At 38.4% G+C, this 17,960-nt stretch overlaps 1 protein-coding gene across 1 annotated transcript; it reads left to right on the top strand.

Annotated features, from left to right (window-relative positions):
• Positions 1 to 320: 320 nt before the first annotated feature.
• On the top strand, positions 321 to 17,770 carry ttf2 (transcription termination factor, RNA polymerase II). The gene is made up of 23 exons (XM_084908366.1): positions 321 to 409; positions 621 to 726; positions 4,788 to 4,874; positions 4,993 to 5,062; positions 5,585 to 6,454; positions 6,981 to 7,101; positions 7,382 to 7,564; positions 7,672 to 7,829; positions 8,578 to 8,659; positions 8,872 to 8,997; positions 9,105 to 9,255; positions 9,820 to 9,925; positions 10,110 to 10,294; positions 10,796 to 10,949; positions 11,137 to 11,228; positions 11,540 to 11,625; positions 11,803 to 11,945; positions 12,074 to 12,253; positions 12,629 to 12,687; positions 12,810 to 12,963; positions 16,056 to 16,138; positions 16,481 to 16,555; positions 16,712 to 17,770. The coding sequence occupies exons 1-23, from the start codon at positions 382 to 384 to the stop codon at positions 16,854 to 16,856; spliced, it is 3,444 nt and encodes a 1,147-aa protein (XP_084764492.1). The 5' UTR covers positions 321 to 381; the 3' UTR covers positions 16,857 to 17,770.
• Positions 17,771 to 17,960: the final 190 nt, after the last annotated feature.

Here is a 17,960-nt window from a genome sequence, read left to right as displayed (position 1 = left end):
CAGCTTCTGCATACATGTAAAAAAAATCTTTTTACGGAACAGGTTTACGGAAGTTCTCGGAACTAGCTATATCATATCCGGTTAAAAGTTAAATGTATTGCACAATAAGAGTCATCAAGCAAATTCAGTTTGGTGTTTGTCGAGTTTGTTTTTTTTAATATTGTTATATATTTAATAGTTATTGGTATTTGATGTTAATACATTATTATATATTATTTCTTTGTCCATCATAATACAATTTTGCTAAATAACTCGGACCTTGACTTTTATACTGACGTTTGAAGAGCGGATGTGTTATCCGAGAGCTGCGATTGGTCTATACAAAATACAGCTCTTCCCTTCACGTTCTAGTAACTGAAACTGAACTAATGTGTTGATAAAATGGAAAAGGTTGTATGTAATATCCACGGTAAGTGGTAATCGGTCAGTGGTGATTAATTATGTGTTATAAAATGCTAAACTGGATATTGTGTTTGGTTTAAAGAGGTTATATTTGTGTTTTTATCCTGAGAAAAAAAGGTTTGCTGCTTACATAGTTTAATAATTAGTTTAACCTTCGGTTTAAATATTCTGCACTTCGAGTTTTTACGTGTTTCTAAAAAGAGACCTTTTTGTCACAGGCGGCGTGTGTATGTTAAAAACCGGATTAAAAGATGGACCAAATAAAGGCAAGAGCTTCTACGTCTGCGTTGACAAGCAAGGATGTGATTTTAGTCAACAAACCAGGTATTCCCACGATGACAATAGGCCACTCTACTGTATTTTCAGACCTGAAGCAGTCATTGTGTGGATGCTTTAAGCATCCACTTTTTGGCACTTAACTACTTCCACAATTTTTATGCTATTTTCACCGTTCAAATTTTATACTATTCTGCTATTTCTGCTAATGATCGCTATGATTTTTGCTATTTTTTGCTATTATACTTTTTAAAATATTAAGCTTTTTTCCTTTAATTTGTCCCATTGAAATGAATGGAAAACTTCCAAAATTCTGCTAAAACTTGCTCTTTTTTGAAACTTAACTACTTCCTCATACTGTCGCCTAGAACAACCATTCAAACTTTAAAATGTTCACAAATTATTGGGCTATTCATGTATGATTCAGCTTTTTCATATCTGTTACAGTTTTCATCTTATCCCTCTTTAAGTTTTCAGTTGCAAAATTGTGATTTTTCACAAAATACATGCGTTGTTATGGTTGCTATGCACTTGGCTTCCAGTGTGCCACTCTAGGTTTCGCAGTCTTCTCTTCATGTCCGAACAACTTCTTGCTACTTGCTCAATTTTCACTCAACTTCCACAAATTATACATCAAAACGTAGGTATTTTTGCTGGCTTTCAGAAAATGTCACCATCATTGTTGTGACATTTATAGAATTTTGGCAAATCTCCTCAGACCAACACAAAGTCGGAAAACTCTCCATAGAAAGTCAATGGAGAGCTTGTTCAAAATCACCGCTTGATTTCTGTAATGAGAGGCATATTCGAATCGTCATATCTCCTTAACGAAGCGAAGTTAAAACATGAGGCTTGTCCCCGTATATCTTCAGACACTCCTGACGCTCACAATTCAAGAATTTCTTTCTCACCTATTACCATTCTGAAATGAGTTGGACTTGTTTGAGGGTAGGAAATTCGTCCTTCGCTCAGATTTCTTCAGATTTCAAACTCTGGAAATGAACCACTTTTTTCTCTCGTCATATCTTTTTAATGGATTTCCACAGAGACCTGAAAATTTCCATGATTGTTCACCAAAGCCTGCTGTCTCTTACGGTGAAAGAATAATATCGATACTCCAAATAGATTTAGAGTTAGAAAGCATTGTTTGAGGGGAAGTCAAGGCAGTTTTTGCTTCGCCTCTACTCAGTTATGGTGCATTACAAGTCATATATCTTTAATAATTCATATTTTAATGATAAATTGTCAACACTTGAAGATTCCCCCATCTCTTCTGAACAAAACGGTGTAAGAATGACCGTTGTAGCCCCTACGGTTAGGAAATTATGGTCATTTGTTTGAGGGGAGTCGTCACTATGAGAAATAGACTGCAAAAATCCTGTGTCTCTCTCTGTGCTGCATGCACCTGTTTTGGCGGGAAAAAGTGCACAGGCTCTCTGATTGGTGGATTCAAATTCAGCAGCTCCCAGGCAGCTTGACTGAGCTAGAAACTTACTTCTCTCACCCTTTTTTCAGCTGTCCATTTTGCTTTTCCAATTTTTCTGTTTAAGTTATTACTATTGTGCTAAATCATACTATTTCTGCTATTTTTTAAGATTTGTGCCAAATATAGTATTTCTGATTAATTATAATTTTTCTACCAAATCATAGTACAGTATTTTTGCTTTTTATAGGATTTTTATAGGATATTTATATTGCTTAATATAGTATTTCTGCTTTTTATAGGATTTGTGCTTAATATAGTATTTCTACTAAATTATAGTATTTCTTCTTATTATAGTATTTGTGCTAAAACATAGTATTTCTACTAAATGTAGTATTTATGCTTAATCATACTATTTCTGCTTTTTATAGGATTTGTGCCTAATATAGTATTTCTGCTTTTTATAGGATTTGTGCTTAATATAGTATTTCTGCTAAATTATAGTATTTCTGCTTTTTATACTATTTGTGCTAAAACATAGTATTTTTACTAAATGTAGTATTTATGCTTACTCATACTATTTATGCTTTTTATAGGATTTGTGCCTAATATAGTATTTCTGCTTTTTATAGGATTTGTGCTTAATATAGTATTTCTGCTAAATTATAGTATTTCTGCTTTTTATAGTATTTGTGCTAAAACATAGTATTTCTACTAAATGTAGTATTTATGCTTAATCATACTATTTCTATATATTTCTGCCAGGTCCCCAGGCAGCCAATCCTCTGTGAGGACTGAGACATTCAAATTTTCAAATCAGGGCCTGCTCGGCTTCCCAGCCAATCATATATGTGGGCTGAGGCTTTCAAATTTGCATATTGGGGCCTTCATGGCTTCTAAGCCAGCCAATCATATCTGAGGGCTGAGGAATTCAAATCCACAAATCAGGGCCTGCACGGCTTACCAGCCAGCCAATCATATATGTGGGCTGAGGCATTCAAATTTGCATATTGGGGAATTCGTGGCTTCTAAGTCAACAAGTCATCCATGTCATATATCTCTAAAAATTCATATTTTAATGATAAATTGTCAACACTTGAAGATTCCCCAATCTCTTCTGAACAAAACGGTGTAAGAATGACCGTTGTAGCCCCTACGGTTAGGAAATTATGGCCATTTGTTTGAGGGGAGTCGTCACTATGAGAAATAGACTGCAAAAATCCTGCACGGCTTCCCAGCCAGCCAATCATATCTGAGGTCTGCCGTTTTTTCTCTCGTCATATCTCAGCGACAGATGTACAGAGAGCAATGAAAATCGCGGTCAAAGTACACCAAAGTCCGCTGATTCACCCAGTACAAGAATCATGCTTCTAGTCCACCTAGTTTTTGAGTTACACAACGTTTTGTAACTGGTTTTCAAGGCGCCCGCTCTCTTTCCCAGTGGCGCAGTTGGTAATGACACGGGTCTGCAACCCAGACGTCGTGGGTTCGATTCCACCTTAGTCAACAGGTTTTTTTCCATACAAATTAATACACTATCACAGACCAGTAATTCATATTCATCATTTATTACAATTCTGCAAACTTTTAGCATTTTACCAGCTTTTCTAATATGGACCTCACATTCTTGTTAACACTCCATGGCACAAATACTCTTCCCTTTAGGCTCTGTATGTGTGTGTGTGTGTGTGTGTATCAATATTTCTCCCATTTTAAAGTATTACTCCTCCATAATTGTATTTCTGTTAAATCAAAGTACTTTTACTACATCTTAGTACTTCTGCTCAATCATAGTATTTCTGCTAAATCATAGTATTTCTGCTACTTTTTGGTACTTGTGCTAAATACAGTATTTCTGCTAAATCATAGTATTTCTACTATATTATAATTTTCTTTCTAAATATAGCATTTCTGCTATATAATTGTATTTCTGCTATGTTATAATATTTGTGCTAAACCAGAGTATTTTTGCTGAAACATAGTATTTCTGCCAAATGATAGTATTTCTGTCAAATTATACTATTTGTGCTAAAACATAGTATTGATTTAAAATTACAATATTCATAGTTCATCACAGTGTCTCTGGTAAATCACAGTATTTCTGCTATGTTGTACTCTTTTTCTAAATCATCGTGTTTCTGTAATGTTCAAGTATTTTTGGCTAAATATATTATTTCTGTTATCTTATACTATTTCTCCTAAATTCTTGTATTTTTGAGAAATTATCATGTTTCTGGTAAGTTACAATATTTCTGCTAAGTTCTGCTATGCTATTGTATTTCTGCCAAGTATTATGTTTCCGCTAAGTTATTACTTTTTAGCAAACTTCTTTTGCTTCTGCAAAGTTATTACAATTTCTGCAACTTTTCAGCTTTTTCAGCTAGTTTTTGCAGACAGCTTCAGCTTTAAAGCATCCACACTGCATTTTCGCAGGAAATGCAAATTTTTCTAGTTGTCACTGTGTTCGAACCAAATAATAATCTCTTAACTATTCCTTGGCTATATTCTTACATTGCTTTTGTTCCATTCATCTCAGTAGCCAACTTTACTATACTCATTGGCTCTCTCCAAACATCTGAGGTTAAAAGTGTTGGTTATTCAGTGACATATTGTTAAAGTTATTGATAAACAAATGTGTGTGTTGCACAAATATTTGTTTTATTGACGTGAATTATCATGTCTCTAGCATTTCACCGTCACACTGCCTCCATCATGAAGATTCAATGGTGGAACTCCAGGCTCTCAACTACAGTCAGCAACAGCAGGGCTATAGGTGTGTGTGTGTGTGAGAGAAAGAAATCTGAAATCGCATGCTTATACACAGCTTATATGACTAGAAACCAGGTCGGTTAGACTGTGTATTTAACTGCAAATTCCTTCTCGTTTTCCAGGTTGTTCTACCGATGTGCTGTAGGTAAAAAAGCAGGCCAGAGGTGGTGTGGAAATGTACCCTGGACTGCAGTAAGTGCTGTCACAGACTTCCCAACACACACTTGTTTTTTATATACATTCAATATCTGTATCACCAACGGTTTCTGGCCATCGCATTGAGATATTAATTAAAGATAGTTATTAGTTATTAAAAATGCGGTTAATTAAAGTTTTAAGTTATTATTCTCAGTACTCCACTAATAATTAAACTTGTACGAATTAGTCAGTTCATTGGTCAGTCACTCAAAACAAAAGTAATCCTTACCTCTTTTGTATTTGTTTTTCTTTTGTTGTTTTTTCTTTAATGCTGTAACTGTAAATTTTTTACAGTTTTCCTGGCGTACGCATTGATTAATACATTTATTATGTAAACAATCATAAGTTGCAGCCTTAAATAGGATGTAGCTAAATGGTATGAACAAGTATTTTTCCTATTCTGAACTATTTACTCTTTTTAAACACCACATTAGGGATTAGCTGTTATTAGACACCTTTCTGTAAATCTCTATGATACTTTTTTTTTTTAAAGTGTGTTGTTTTCCATGATTGCAGCCAGAAACAGAAAAGAGAAGCCCTCTGTCTGACACACAGCTACAGCCCTCATGTCTTCCACCTGTACGAAACCCCTTTAAGGCACCAAGCCAGACAGACAAGGACTCTGAGTGGAGAAAGTTGCACAACAATAGACATGAAGAGAGAGAAGCAAGTCACAAGGCTGAAGGAAGAGCAAATTACCAGAAAGAAAATGAAAGGCAACAAGGCGCAGGAGTGGAAGAAAAGGCAGATGATAAGCACAGGTCGTCGGATACTTACCGGGGTAAACAACTTCCACCGGGGATGAAGTTAAAAAAGAGAGTTTCAGATGAGGAGAACAACAGTCCCAAAGAAAACAGTGTTGAAAAAAGAACCGAGAAGATTCAAGACACGCCCGAGCAGAACCGCATCAAGCAAGGAGAAGCAGAAAAGGGCATTTCTTCCTCCAGCGCCAAGACTGTTCATTCTGAGTCATCAAACAAACATCAACTCAAAACAATCAATCAAACTGCACCAGTTTCTCACAGGAACTTGACTCAGCAACCATCTGATGCTGAAACCTCTCAGGTGAAAGAAACCAAACAAATACTAGAAAACAGCAGCTGCACCCATGCATCCAGAGACTCTGACAGCAGCAGGAGCCCCATACCTGACAAACCAACTCAGCCAGAGTCCAGTCAGCCCAACAGTCCCGAAAACAACGATGATGATGATGATGTGGTACTGGTGTCGGTGAAGCCTGCTCCGCAAAAGACTCCTCCTGTTTCTACTGTCCAAAAGACACTGACCAACTTCCCAGGATTCCAGCCAGCTTCTAACGTCAAAAAGCCGGTGGAAAACCCCAAAGGGCTGCAGAACCTGCTCACCGTTCAGCTCCAGCAGAAAAAGGTGTGGGGAAGAGGAGACAACACATGTCATGCATGAACACTGCATTGATTTAAAACCTAACATACAAATATTATTATAATATAAAAAAAAATATTATATGCCTGTCAAACATGTCCGCATTAAGAAATCTGTTAATGAACCGCCCTGATATACTCATATCAGTCACTCCTAGGCTGCGTTTCCCAAAACACCGAAGAATATTTGTAGTACTTGTAAATAATCTGCAAGCTCTCAGAATGTGCTTTTCTCTTTAAATGTTAAAGTTGCCACTGTTAGCTACACTAGCTGACAGAGTCGGCTGAGGTAGCTGTTAAGTACAGTTTAGTTTACAAGTCCAGCAATGTGATTTATGATTAGGCTGATATCTAATTGGCTGGTATTAGCTAACTGCTAATCCTTCAGTTTCAGCATTTATAACAGCCCATAAATTACACACTGTATACATCACAACAACAAATACTACAGAGCAGCTGGTTAGTTTAATACTCAGGCTTATGAGAGCTCTTTGTCTTCACTCTGTCCTCAGGCCACTCTATCTTCAGTAAACTTGGAGGTGCTACCAGATAAAGGAGAGAGGTTGAGGACACAGGTTAAAGAGCTGGAGGAAGCCCTGGAGTCACTGAGCCTCACTGCTGCTTCTCAGCCTGGTAGGAGTCACACTGCACATGAGAAATAATAGAATAGTGTTTTCAGATGGTTTATTCAACTGCTTTTTAGTTATTCCACTATGTACCCCAGCTATACTCCTAGTTAAGCCCTTATGCTTACATGGGCAAAACCTTGAGGGACTTTTTTTGTCTTAGTAAGCGCTGTGTAATTTGATGTTCTTTGATTTTCTTTCTGTCAAACAAACATGCAGGTGAAAGTGTAATAATAAAACCAACAAGGTTTTTTAGATTTGGCTGGATTTCTGTGTCTCCCTTTCAGAGTCTGAGGAAGCGTGTAGCAGCACTGATTCTGGTTTCAGCAACACTCAGATGAATCCATTCAGCCGGCAGGGCGGGACCATCCTGCTCCCTGCTCCTCCAGCCCCGGGCCTGCACCATCATCAGGCCTCTGGTGGCTCTCTGGAGCTCCAGCTGAGCCAGGGATACTCTCAGATGTATGGAGGTATGCCAAATGGGAAAGAGAAACACTTCTATAAAATGTGTAATGTTTTTTTTTTTTAAACTTGAAATAAATATAGATTGCTAATCATTCATCCTTAATGTTTCCAGCATACCCACAGGCACAGACATTTTATGGGGGTAGAATGACCAACGACCGTCTTCTGGCGGTGAAAAATGCCACCTGTGAGGCCATCGACCATCTCCACAAGTCCCTGGAGTCCTGTCCTGATGCTGAGGCTGAGGCCCCTGATCCCAAGGGTATCAAGGTGTTACACACTGCTTCACTCACTACTGTGGCAAAAAAAATCTGACAACAATGACTACATTTTCACAAAAACTTCAAAAATAAAGGAAACTCATAGCAGCACTCAGATATTCTGACTGATTACACAAGGCTTCAGTTAAACTGCAAGCCTTAGTGCTCGGCTCTGTCAGTAAATAGTTACATTTAAATTTTTTAAGCTGTTGTGATATAGAAGATAGTGGATGACAGACAACTCTTACAGGAGAGGTTGAAATCTTACACAAATAGTTTCACCGAAAAGCATCATCCAAAATTTCAAGATATGAAAGCCCACTTTTAAATTCATCTATCGGCACTTTTTACATGACACTCAGCGCAGGCGAGCGCCATCTTTACTCTGATTTGACTGCTCAGACTGAGGCTGCACTGCATAAAAAATACCTGGTGTCTGACTGAGTACCATTTATTTACTCTCATTTTGAGGATGGTTTTCTGCTTCTAGTATTGCAGCAACATTTTAAGGTCAGCCTTAGAAATATAGCTTCCGATTGTAGCTCATAGTTTTACATTATTATGCTCTAAGAAATTGCATCTGAATGTAATGTTTATGTGTCCGTATATTTTAATTTGTAGAGTATTTCATTTTTGCATCAAAACATTTTCTTTTATTCACAAAACTGTCACAATTTAGAATGGTACAGCCTGTATTTCCTCTTTTGATTGGACGATGATGTTAGGCTAAGATTGCTGCATTGTGATTGGTTGCTCAGGTGCCTCTCCTGCCCCATCAGAGGAGAGCTTTGGCCTGGTTGCTCTGGAGAGAAACGCAGAGTCCTTGTGGAGGAATACTGGGTGAGTGTTTTTTCATGTGATTTTCTTCCTCCTTTTAAAGTTGGAAATAAGCTCGTGGGGTCTGTTTGTTACATTTAATTTGCTATTCTATGTACAGAAATGGTCTCCTCAGGCCAGTCAGTTTGCTCACGTGACAAAGAGAGGAACACCTCGCTTCTTACCATTTCTTCATCTTTTTTCTAGTACATCTCATTTGTATTCTTTTCAATCAGCGGATGACATGGGTCTGGGGAAGACCTTGACCATGATTTCTCTCATACTGGCCATGAAGATGAAAGCAAAAAAGGACAAGGAGGAGATGGAAGAGAAGAAGAAGGATAGCTGGTTATCCAAAACTGGTAACAAGAACCTTTTGTCACTGACTCAGTGGATCAAATAAAATCTAGCTAAATAAAATTATACAGTTCTTCCTTTTTTAGCTATTTCCTTGTTTTTTTGTGTCCAGACTGCATCCCTGTGTTGTCTAAGGGCACTCTTATCATCTGCCCTGCCTCCCTGGTGCACCACTGGAAGAAGGAGATTGACAGACATGTCAAGACGGGCAAGTTGACGGTGTACCTGTACCACGGCCCGAACCGTGAGAGAAGTGCCAGAGCGTAAGAAAGCTGCAAACTTTGTCATGCACACATTGCTGTTTATTTCTCTGCTCTGCCTTTATCTCAGTTTGTAATGGTGCAGTCGCATCTTATTCTTTGAGGAGCCACACAAAGTTCCCACAGTGACAGTTGACCTTTTTTACCTTTGTGCCAAACAATTACATATTAAAATGTTGGTATTAGAGGCCATAGTAAAGCACTGTAGGAACAAGAATGTCCTGCAAATGTTTTATAAAGAGAAAGCTTGGAAAAGCCAAAACTCAGTACAGTCGTAAACATGACTAAAGCAGACAAAAAGGAGCTCCACTGTCATAACTGTCGTTATTTTTGCAAAACACGCCTCCCGGGAAAACATGGTTGCACAGACAAAATGAAATGATGCACACGGGGGAATTGATTTGTGTACTGTAAATGTTTGATCTCGTGTTCGTGCAAAGTAGTGGAGAGCAGCTCTGTCATTGTTTCTTTGACATGTCAAAGATCTTCATTACAGCTGTTCTTTTCCCATTTGAAGGACATTTGAGTCACAAAAACAAAATACAGTGTTGTGCATGTGTCCACCAGACTGGCAGATTACGATGTGGTGGTGACTACCTACAGCCTAGTGTCCAAGGAGATCCCGGTCCAAAAAGAAGAGGCCGATAAACCCAACACGGATAAGGACGATGTGGTAAATACTACATATACGACCGGAAGCAAAGCCTCTGAGTGTTAACACTGAAGATGCTGGCAGCAGCACTAAAAAGAAAAATACTGTTTTCGTGATTTCTTACTAAGATAAGAGCAGTGTTGGAAACATCACTTTCAGCAAAATGAAATAACTTACAAACACACTTCCCATTATTTTTCTTCAGCGTCCAGGCTCAGCTCCTCTCCTGCGAGTGTCCTGGGCCCGCATAATTCTGGATGAAGCCCACAGCATCAAAAACCCAAAAGTGCAGACCTCCATGGCTGTCTGTCAGCTGAGGGCCAGAGCCCGTTGGGCTGTCACTGGTACACCCATTCAGAACAACCTGCTGGACATGTACTCACTGCTCAAGTAAGACAACAGCACAGTGAATACAAGTTTTTAACCCATCCGGTGTTTTGTTAGCCTGCTGCACATGTGTGGTCCGTTTTTAATATTTGGGACAATTTTTAAGTATTTTCAGAATATGGTGCAGATTGACAAGATAATACGCCTGTTTTTAATAAGTTACATATAAATCATGAAGTCTGGAATATTTGATCACACAGTTGAGCATCTTAAATAACTAAAACAACGTCTGACAAATCCTCTTCTCACCTTGGCTTGTGTATTTCAGCTGTGTGACATGGCTGTTTTATACTTGATTACAGCTCCTCTGGAAAGGCTCCTTTCTCCTCTGTCCTCCAGATACAGTTTTCAGTCTGGAGGACTGAGCTTAATATTTGTTTCACAAGCAGAAGGATGTAAGACGGAGGAGACGAGGAAGCACAAATGAAATGAACACATTATGAATAATAAATGTATTTCATGAATGAGATCCTGTTCTTTCACTGCGTTCCTCTGTCTTTTCAGGTTTCTGCGTTGTTCTCCGTTCGACGAGTACAAACTGTGGAAAGCTCAGGTGGACAACGGCTCCAAGAGAGGCAGAGAGCGACTCAACATCCTGACCAGGACTCTGCTGCTCCGACGAACCAAAGACCAACGGGACAGCACAGGCCAACCACTGGTAGAGAGACACACACACAGATTCCATGAACATCTGTCTTTATGGTAGCACATCAGGAAATACACTCACTATTAGGAGTTTGCTTGTTTTTGTTTTTTAATTTAATGGTGGCAAAGTATCTGTTAGCTTCTGGGAGTGTATGTTTAATTACAAAATATAACCAGAAACTAAAGCAGTTTTGTTTCAGGTGTCTCTTCCTGATCGGACTTCCGAGGTGCATCGACTCAAACTTTCTGAGGATGAGCAGGCTGTGTATGATGTGTTATTTGCCCAGTCCAGGTAAAAGTCATTCTTTTCAGAAATACATGAACCTTTGTGAAATGCAAAGGCAGAGTTACAGTTAGGGGTTTAATTAACATTTTTAAAGCCCAAGGTGTCAAGTATCAAGACGTTCTGTTTGTATTGTTCATTTCAGTATTTTATTTCCTGCATTTTCATCTTTGTTTTTTATTTGGACATCTTGATGTTTTTACCTTTTTGAGGGTTGCGAAACTAGGAATTAAGTCAATTATAAAAAGTCAATTATATATACCGGTGTGTGTGTGTGTGTGTGTGTGTGTGTGTGTATATATATTTTTTCTCTACTCCAGATCTACTCTGCAGAGCTACCTAAAGCAACATGAAGGAAATGATGTGAAGAAAGGAAGCACTTCCAGTGCTAATCCCTTTGAGAAAGGTGAGGCCTCACCAATAAATAAACTTAATCTGAGCAAAGGTTGTTTTGCAGTCACAATTGCATATTATTATACGAGGTGCATAATTAAATTTGCGTGTCAAACTCTTTTAGCAATCAGTGTTTGCTAGTAGCAGTAATGGTGATTTAAAATAGTGTTCACTCTCTCTGTCTCTCCAGTGGCCCAGGAGTTTGGTTTGTCCCAGGCTGATCCTGCTCTGTCGAGCTCCCAGCAGGCTAAGCAGGTGTCCAGCACCGTCCACATCCTGTCCTTGCTGCTGCGCCTCCGACAATGTTGCTGTCACCTCTCACTTCTTAAGAAGGTACACACTTTCACGTGCTGTCATAAGGCTTTCCAGCAATGTCTATAATTTAAAAAGACACACATAATGATACAAACTGAATACTGCACACACACCTATTTCCTTCTTTCCATGTCTCCTGTGCTTAGACTCTGGACTCATCGGAGCTGCAGGGTGATGGGATCGTCTTATCTCTGGAGGAGCAGCTCAATGCTCTGTCGCTCTCCTCCAGCCCCTCGCCATCTGGCCCTGATCCCAAAGACTCTGTGGCCCTCAATGGCACACGCTTCCCCTCGCAGCTGTTTGAGGGCACCAGCAAAAGCACCAAGGTGGGCAATAGATCAGCACACTAACATCACAGTTACTGTCAGAATGTGAAAATGTGTACTGCTGTCTGATATAGATGGTGAAATAAGATCAGGGTATGATTGTTTTTGTTGATCAAAAGTCACAATAAAGTCACCAATGAAGTCACTGGGTGTGGATTGTTTGCCCTCAGTTGGAGCCTTTGGATCTTTCCCACACAGATTCAGCTCTAAATCGTGATTTGACATGATTGTTTTCATGCGAAATGTTTTAAAATTCATTGCTGACCATTTGTCTTTGTTAGAGGCAGGGAAAATGCACAATGTATGTGATAAGAGCGCATGGTGGTCCAGTTCAAAGTCTGTTTGTTAGTATTAAAAGATAAAATTTCCTTCTAGATCTCTGCTATCATCTCTGAACTGAAGGCGATCAGAAAGAAGAGTAATGATCACAAAAGGTAAAACATTACACATCACAATAATTCAGAGTTCATGTCTTTTTTTTCACAATTAATAGACCAATTTTTATGTTACCTTCTCATGTGTGGTCTTCATGGCGTGTCCTGCCCTTATTGTCCAGTGTGATCGTGTCCCAGTGGACTAGCATGCTCCAAATTGTAGCAGTTCATCTGCAGCTGATGGGGTTAACGTACAGCGTCATCGACGGGACCGTCAACCCTAAACGCCGCATGGACCTGGTGGAAGAATTCAACACTAACCCAAAGGGACCACAGGTAAGTGTCTCTATTTTTGTCAAATGGAGCATGTCTGAATGAAGCCGACTGGGGGGGGGGTTGATGTTTTTTTTGCATTTATCACATTCCTGGTGAACCGCACTCTCTCCCTTCCCTGTTCCAGTCCACTTCTCAGCTAATCACCTTTCGAACGACTTACATCATCATACACGTCGAGCAATGTGAAGTTTAGATTTTGGAGAACTGCACAGGAGCATGTTTAGACCTCCTCCCTGTAGATAATTACCTTCACAAAGAGACACAGTCGCAGGAGCATAAATGAAGCATAATGAGGCGGCACAATGGTTTCCATACTTCTAACCAACAGGTGGCAGTAATGCACCAAGTAAAGGAGTTGACGTGAATGAAAACGATGTTGAATTTAAGATGTTCATAATCTTAATGAGGATTAATCCATTCTGCACATTTAACAGAGTTTCACTAATAAATGTATTCAACTTTTATAAAAAAAAAATAAAAACAACTTTTATACAGGGAGTGCAGAATTATTAGGCAAATGAGTATTTTGTCCACATCAACCTCTTCATGCATGTTGTCTTACTCCAAGCTGTATAGGCTCGAAAGCCTACTACCAATTAAGCATATTAGGTGATGTGCATCTCTGTAATGAGAAGGGGTGTGGTCTAATGACATCAACACCCTATATCAGGTGTGCATAATTATTAGGCAACGTCCTTTCCTTTGGCAAAATGGGTCAAAAGAAGGACTTGACAGGCTCAGAAAAGTCAAAAATAGTGAGATATCTTGCAGAGGGATGCAGCAGTCTCAACATTGCAAAGCTTCTGAAGCGTGATCATCGAACAATCAAGCGTTTCATTCAAAATAGTCAACAGGGTCGCAAGAAGCGTGTGGAAAAACCAAGGCGCAAAATAACTGCCCATGAACTGAGAAAAGTCAAGCGTGCAGCTGCCAAGATGCCACTTGCCACCAGTTTGGCCATATTTCAGAGCTGCAACATCACTGGAGTGCCCAAAAGCACAAGGTGTGCAATACTCAGAGACATGGCCAAGGTAAGAAAGGCTGAAAGACGACCACCACTGAACAAGACACACAAGCTGAAACGTCAAGACTGGGCCAAGAAATATCTCAAGACTGGTTTTTCTAAGGTTTTATGGACTGATGAAATGAGAGTGAGTCTTGATGGGCCAGATGGATGGGCCCGTGGCTGGATTGGTAAAGGGCAGAGAGCTCCAGTCCGACTCAGACGCCAGCAAGGTGGAGGTGGAGTACTGGTTTGGGCTGGTATCATCAAAGATGAGCTTGTGGGGCCTTTTCGGGTTGAGGATGGAGTCAAGCTCAACTCCCAGTCCTACTGCCAGTTTCTGGAAGACACCTTCTTCAAGCAGTGGTACAGGAAGAAGTCTGCATCCTTCAAGAAAAACATGATTTTCATGCAGGACAATGCTCCATCACACGCGTCCAAGTACTCCACAGCGTGGCTGGCAAGAAAGGGTATAAAAGAAGAAAAACTAATGACATGGCCTCCTTGTTCACCTGATCTGAACCCCATTGAGAACCTGTGGTCCATCATCAAATGTGAGATTTACAAGGAGGGAAAACAGTACACCTCTCTGAACAGTGTCTGGGAGGATGTGGTTACTGCTGCACGCAATGTTGATGGTGAACAGATCAAAACACTGACAGAATCCATGGATGGCAGGCTTTTGAGTGTCCTTGCAAAGAAAGGTGGCTATATTGGTCGCTGATTTGTTTTTGTTTTGTCTTTGAATGTCAGAAATGTATATTTGTGAATGTGGAGATGTTATAGTGGTTTCACTGGTAAAAATAAATAATTGAAATGGGTATATATTTGTTTTTTGTTAAGTTGCCTAATAATTATGCACAGTAATAGTCACCTGCACACACAGATATCCCCCTAAAATAGCTAAAACTAAAAACAAACTACAAACTACTTCCAAAAACATTCAGCTTTGATATTAATGAGTTTTTTGGGTTCATTGAGAACATGGTTGTTGTTCAATAATAAAATTATTCCTCAAAAATACAACTTGCCTAATAATTCTGCACTCCCTGTACAACGAGCTGCAAGGAAAATCCACATGGCATTTTTTACATCAAGAGCAGAGGACCTATATTTAAAATGATAAAATTATCACACCAGTAAGAATCAATGGGAGCTTTAAATATTGGAATGAAATTGGTACCACTTTCTACCGCTCAATCTAAATAAGATTTTGAAATACAAAAGACTCAAATTTACAACAATAAGACAACAACAACAATAAGAAACTTGTTTCATTTATTCTGACGTCCAGCCAGCGAAAAAACATTAAAATAATCTAAGCTGGAGGAAGACTCTGGGATCTTCCGTTACAGACGACGATTAGCAGAATATCTACCTGTTAAGATATTTTATAACCCCTAAATTAAACTGTGTACAGATAGGAGAAACAAGAACAGATGGACTTTTCTTTCTGTACGATTTATTTATGTAGCACTGCGAGCAACTTATCTGTAAAAGACAAATGCTTATTAAGAAGATTGCTTGTGCAGCCAATGGGATAGCAATAACCCGTAAATGATTAAAACATGAACCCCTAATTAAGAATGACTGGATGGCACAGTGAACGGTATCAAAGACATGAAGAGATTTTCTTTTCTTTAAACTAACAAACTTATCAGTTTACAAAAAACTGTGAAAACACTGATGCACTATGTAAAACAGCAATAGTGGCTTCTTTTTTTTTTTTTTACTCCTTTTTTGTACTTGCACTGATAATCTGTGCATACATGTAAGGCCAACTGTTCCTGTTTTTGTAATGTTTGCTCCATTTGTGAAGAATACAGTTAAATAAAAAGTAAACAACAATAAATTAAATATATGTTATAAACAGAAATTGCTGCAACACTGAAATGTAAATAATAATAGTAATAATAATGATGATGATGATGATGGGACTTCCAGATTAGCTGTGATCATTATACCAAGTGTGCTATGCAGCTGAGAACTAAGCTTGAAGTGATAATGATGAAAATGAGTGTAATCAAACTGTTTTGTTGCACAGCTCTAAATGTATAGTGCTGCCTAATTGTTCTGGTTTTTGCTTCAGGTGATGCTGGTTTCTCTTTGTGCCGGGGGGGTTGGACTGAATCTGATCGGTGGGAATCACCTGTTCCTCATTGACATGCACTGGTGAGAGCCACATTGTCATTCAAAGAGCCGGAAAAGTATCACTTCTGTTGTTTGCTGTTCTCCGTTTAATATAGCAAGCTGCATTTGAAGTATATCTGTTGTGCAAAGAATTTTTTCCACATTTTATCCTCTCTAATTTAATTTGTATCCTCTAAAATATCTTGTGCCTTCACATTTTGCATTATAAGGAATGGCAAAGGACACTTTAAAGGCAGTTATAAACAAACATGTGCACATGTCACACAATGCATTCTGCAGTTTTGCAGAGATTATGTTATTCCAAACTTAAGAAACATTTCTGTAAGGTAGAAGAAAGTTGTTTCAATCTTAACCCTTCAACAGGAACCCAGCTTTGGAGGATCAGGCCTGTGATCGCATCTATAGAGTGGGACAATATAAAGACGTCACCATCCACAGGTGACGCATCAGCTTCTAACTGAATCTCCACAAAATTTGTAGTTTGCATCTTTATTTTTAAGTTTTACTAAGCATGTACTGGTAACAATGATGTGTAAACTGCGTTTCTTTGTGCTGATAGTTTGTGTGTGTGTGTCTATGTGGCATTGTCAATAGGTTTGTGTGTGAAAACACAGTGGAGGAGAAAATTTCCACACTGCAGGCAAAAAAGAAGGAGCTGGCACAGAATGTGCTGTCGGGAACCGGAAACACCCTCTCTAAACTCTCTCTGGCAGATCTCAAGATCATTTTTGGAGTCTGAATAAAGAGCTGTACCAGCTGACCAACAGCTATTCAGACATGCATTCATGTGTGAATGTATTAGGTTGTAACTTTAGAAAATGTTGAAATAACAATAATAATAATAACAACAACAACAACAACAACAATGGGGTAATGCATTACTTTAAAAGTACCATGTTATTTGTTACACCAAGGCTAAGAATTTTCCTCCAAACACTGAGCCATAACTGAGATGTTTAGATTAGTTACACTAAACAAAATATGTGGGCTTTTTCTAAAACTCTTTTTTGGGTTTGTTTTTGTTTTTTTTGGGGGGGGGGGGTTGTTAGTTTTTATTTGTATTCTTTCTTTCTTTTCTTTCTTTTTTTTTTTTTTGGACTGTTTAAACTGCAGATGGTCAAATGCCACAGCTGACACACAGCTGGACAGTATTTGAAACATATGTGTGTACACATACATTTAAACAGTTTCTTACTATATTTTGTAAAATTACATAATATTTTCCTCCGTGTATTTTTGGTCTTCTGTTTCTTCCACCTGATTTATTTCTTTATACTTATATAAAGAAATACATTATATCATTATTATTATTGTTATTAATAATAATACTATTATCATCATAATTTTATACTAGTATTGCTGTATTTGTGTTGTTTGTGATGTAATGTTACAATAAATTTAGGTGATTAAAGTTATTAGAAGTGACTTCTGTTTTAGGCAGTAAACTGAAACGATTATTTAATTTTCTAAAGCTGCTTAAAGTTTACTCAGTTGAAAAACATGTTGCTAATATTGTGGCTTTTGAGGCATTTCAATATTGCACTTGTGATTATTAAAATATTATACATTGAAGACTAAAAACATGAGTGGATGACGTGTTTTTTGTTTTGTTCTGTGCAGGAAGATGTGTGCTATATTTAAATATGTATAATTAGTTAGCAGACGGTCTGTTTTCACCAGGCAACGTGTTTTCAACGCTCGCAAATCACTGACTTTTGATGCCTTTAGTACATTTCGAACTTTTGGGCGTCATCGCCCGAAATGACAGAACAATAAAGAGAAAATTTAAAAAAAAACATATGTTGTTAAAATTATTGTTATTCTTTAAACTTGTAGCGGGGCA

The sequence above is a fragment of the Perissodus microlepis genome, chromosome 16 (assembly GCF_051167445.1).
Source record: "Perissodus microlepis isolate ML-2025 ecotype Zambia chromosome 16, ASM5116744v1, whole genome shotgun sequence".
In the NCBI taxonomy this organism is placed as follows: Eukaryota; Metazoa; Chordata; class Actinopteri; order Cichliformes; family Cichlidae; genus Perissodus; species Perissodus microlepis.
Note: the sequence above shows the minus strand (reverse complement) of the source record. Positions and strands in the feature narration are given on the sequence as shown.